This window comes from Hibiscus syriacus, unplaced genomic scaffold, assembly GCF_006381635.1.
Source record: "Hibiscus syriacus cultivar Baekdansim isolate YM2019G1 unplaced genomic scaffold, ASM638163v2 tig00111098_pilon, whole genome shotgun sequence".
Taxonomy (NCBI): domain Eukaryota; kingdom Viridiplantae; phylum Streptophyta; class Magnoliopsida; order Malvales; family Malvaceae; genus Hibiscus; species Hibiscus syriacus.
The window spans coordinates 134,695-138,169 of NW_024062983.1; the positions used below are offsets into that span (position 1 = coordinate 134,695).

Sequence of the window (3,475 nt, forward strand, 5' to 3'; positions counted from 1 at the left end):
TAGATACTGTTTGTATTCTTGAACAAGCTATTTTTATACAGATATTTGGGTAATAAAATCGAATTATCCTAAAACGAGAGGCACTGTCACATATCATATGGATACTGAGAGAAGTAATACATTATCACTAGTTGGAAATAATACGAGACACCAGACGAAAACGTGGGTTGCAAGTGTTTCCAAGACATGATATAGATAGAAATCAACAAGGAGGGACTAACGTGGTAATGATTGGGGCAGAGGAAGATGATCCTCTCGTAAAGTAGGAGAGTGTTAAGAGACAGTGAAGTAGTCCAGTGGCTTCGATTGTTTCTGAAGAAAATGTTGCTGGAAACTCGAATATACCGACAGGTCTGAGCACCCAGGCCAACCGGTCGCAATGAAACTTCTTAGCTAGAATGTCCGAAGATTGGGGATGCCTCGGACAGTTCGCATGTGAACCAAGAACCCGAATCCGATAAACCACAACCATCCACAACTTTACTAAGCAAAGAATATTCGATATGTCATTTAAACTTTGTAGCAAATTCTACGACTCTCTTCAATGTTGTTCTTCTGGAGCACCATAGAAACCTGTACACCTCCATTTAAAATCAATATTATCGGTTATCATCACATCAATATGTGAACTTGAAATTGATCATAGTGTCACTTCATTCAAAAACTTCCAAGCGAGGAATAGTCATTAGCGAGTCCTCTAGGGTTCAACTTCAATACCATATCGAAAACCACAAGAACTTCTTACCTTCACCATTCTTGAATTATGTAGTTTTGTCTCTATGAAAAAAATTACAGAGGAATCAACCTCTCTCAACTAAGAAGTTTGAACATCATAACTCTTATTTACTAAATAAATTTTTAATTATAAATATGTTCATATTTTTATATATATTTAAAAATATTTTTTTGGATAAATAAGATTTTATTATCCAAAGAAAGCAAAGTTGCTACAAAAGAACCAATCAATCAATGGAACAAAAAAAAGGGTAACCTATTTACAAACAAAATCATAATATACCCCAATTGTTATATATATCAATATTAGAGCTATCTAATCTATTAATATTTATGTTACTTAAGTGAGTACTAACAGTTTGCTTGATAGCTTGTAGTACTTCCCCCTCGGTTCTATGGGCACCTCTAAATAGCCTATGGTTTCTTTCCTCCCAAATTGTGTAGTTGAAAGCACACCAAGAGAGCTTGAGCATGCAAGTGATAAGAGATTTACCTTTCCAAGTTGCAGTCGCCCAAATAAGGAAGTTAGACTAGGATAGTTGCGGTTTTTGAATACCTGAAAGAAGAAGAATAGAGTTCTAGATTGAGGCTGACGTTTTGCACTCAGCAAAAAGATGATTCCTAGTTTCCGTAGCTTCAGAACATAAGATGCACTGAGTGTTAGTAAGAATTCCAAATCTCTACAGCCTGTCCTTAGTTGGCAAACAATCCAGAATTATCATCCAAGTGATGATGTTGTGCTTGGGAATACCATATCAGTTTCTGCCAAGAAACTTTGCTGCTCTTCGATCTAACCTCTTCCCATAAATTTTTAGAACATTTTAATCCTGCAGACAGAATAGGATAAGCAAGCTGTCTACGCTTCATTATTCTCTTAAGAGTCCAGCTAGAAAAAGTAGGAATGTCCATGGACCAGAAGTTTTGTTGTTTGATAATATATTTATGAGTTCAAGCAACCCATAAAGAACCCTCACCAGCCAACAGATTTTTAATATGGATAATTGTGCAGACTTTGTTCCAGGACTTAATGTCCTTAATCCCTAATTCTTCTTCAGACTTTGGGATGCATATACGATCCCAACTCACTCTAGCTCCAGAGGCAGGATATCTGATCCTTTCCAAAAATATATCGAGCATATTTGTTCAATCTTATGTATGACAGATTGGGGTAAAATCAGTTGCATGTACAAGAAATTTGCAACAGAGATAAGAACAATCTTAACTAGTTCAATGCGACCTGCATAACTAAGTTTCAGCCTTGACCATTGATTAAGTCTGGAATAAATCTTGTCAAGGAGAGGCTGACAGTCTTTGGGAGAAAGCTTCCTAGTTACCAGAGGGATTCCCAAATATCTAATAGGCAGTAGACCATGCTTGAATCCCGAATAAGAAATAATGTTATCAATAACTTGAGCAGAAATTACAGTAGTAAATATTTCACTCTTGAGAGCATTGAGTTTAATACCAGAAAGTTCATAGGAAGAGTTAAGGACAGTAATGATTCCCAAGACAGACTCAAGGTTACCTTTGTAGAATATAAGAAGGTCGTCTGCGAATGTTAAGTGTGTAAGGCCAATTTTCTTACACTTTGGGTGAAAGTTGAAAATCCCTTTGGCGGCTATAGTATTGAGCATTTTTTATAGGACATTCATAACCAGCACAAACAATAGAGTGGATAAAGGGTCACCTTGTCTAATACCTTTAGCACCTTTGAAAAATCCAATCAAACTTCCATTAAAAGCAATGGAATAAGTAGCATTTGAGTAGCAAGCAACAATCCTGTCAATAAGATAAGTAGGGAGATTAAGAGCCTTAAGGATAATAGGAATGATACCCCAGTGAACTGAATCAAAAGCTTTTTGGAGGTATATCTTGATTGCACATCGAGGAGAGAGATTTTTCCTCCTATACCCTTTCACAATATCTTGAGCAATGAGAGTATTATCAATAATACTGCTCCCTTTAACAAAGGCAGATTGATTAGGGGAGATAAGCTGAGGGAGAAAAAAATTGATTCTCTTGACAATAATCTTAGTGATAGCCTTGTAGATGACAGAGGCCGATAATCCGAAACTTTGCAAGGGTTAGGAATTTTGGGAACTAAGGCAATGGAAGTTGCATTGAAAGAAGGATAAATTATAGACTCTTGGAAGAATAACTTAATGGCTTCAATCACTTCATCACCAATCACATGCCAAGCTTTCTTGAAGAAAAGAGGCGTGTAACCATCGGGTCATGGGGCCTTATCGTTACCTTGGCCATAAATAGCTTCATAAATCTCTTAGGAAGTGACTTCATTTGTGATTCCTTGATAGTTATCACTTCTAGGAATTGGATTAAGCAGATCTTTGAGTAAGCTAACAGAACAGTTTGTGACTTTCGAATCGGTTGAGCCAAAGAGGTTTTTGAAAAATTAATAAACTCAGCGGACATGTCTTCGAAGGTGTCTAATCTCCTTCATTGATCATCAATAAGAGCTCTTATGGTGTCTTTTTTATTCTTTGTAGCAATTACAGAATAGAAGAACTAAGAGTTTTTATCCCCCTCTTTGAGCCAATGAGTTTTTTCTTTTTGCTTTAAGAACATGGCCTCGGCTTCTTCTAAAGCATTTAGCTCCCTTTGCAACTTGAGTTCCTTTTCAATGGGCTCTAAATCTATTAAAGAAAGCAATTGCTGCTTTTTAGTCTCTTCCTATTTTTCCCTAACCCAAACAGAAATATCACTGAAAGACTCCTTATTT

General features: G+C 36.5%; 1 protein-coding gene across 1 annotated transcript; it reads right to left on the reverse strand.

The window, feature by feature from the left end:
• Window positions 1-1,817: 1,817 nt before the first annotated feature.
• On the reverse strand, window positions 1,818-3,168 carry LOC120153030. Its single transcript, XM_039165058.1, has 3 exons — window positions 2,989-3,168; window positions 2,435-2,729; window positions 1,818-2,353 (listed from the first exon to the last, which is right to left on the reverse strand). Exons 1-3 carry the CDS (start codon window positions 3,166-3,168, stop codon window positions 1,818-1,820), a joined length of 1,011 nt encoding a protein of 336 aa, XP_039020989.1.
• Between the last annotated feature and the right edge of the window lie 307 nt (window positions 3,169-3,475).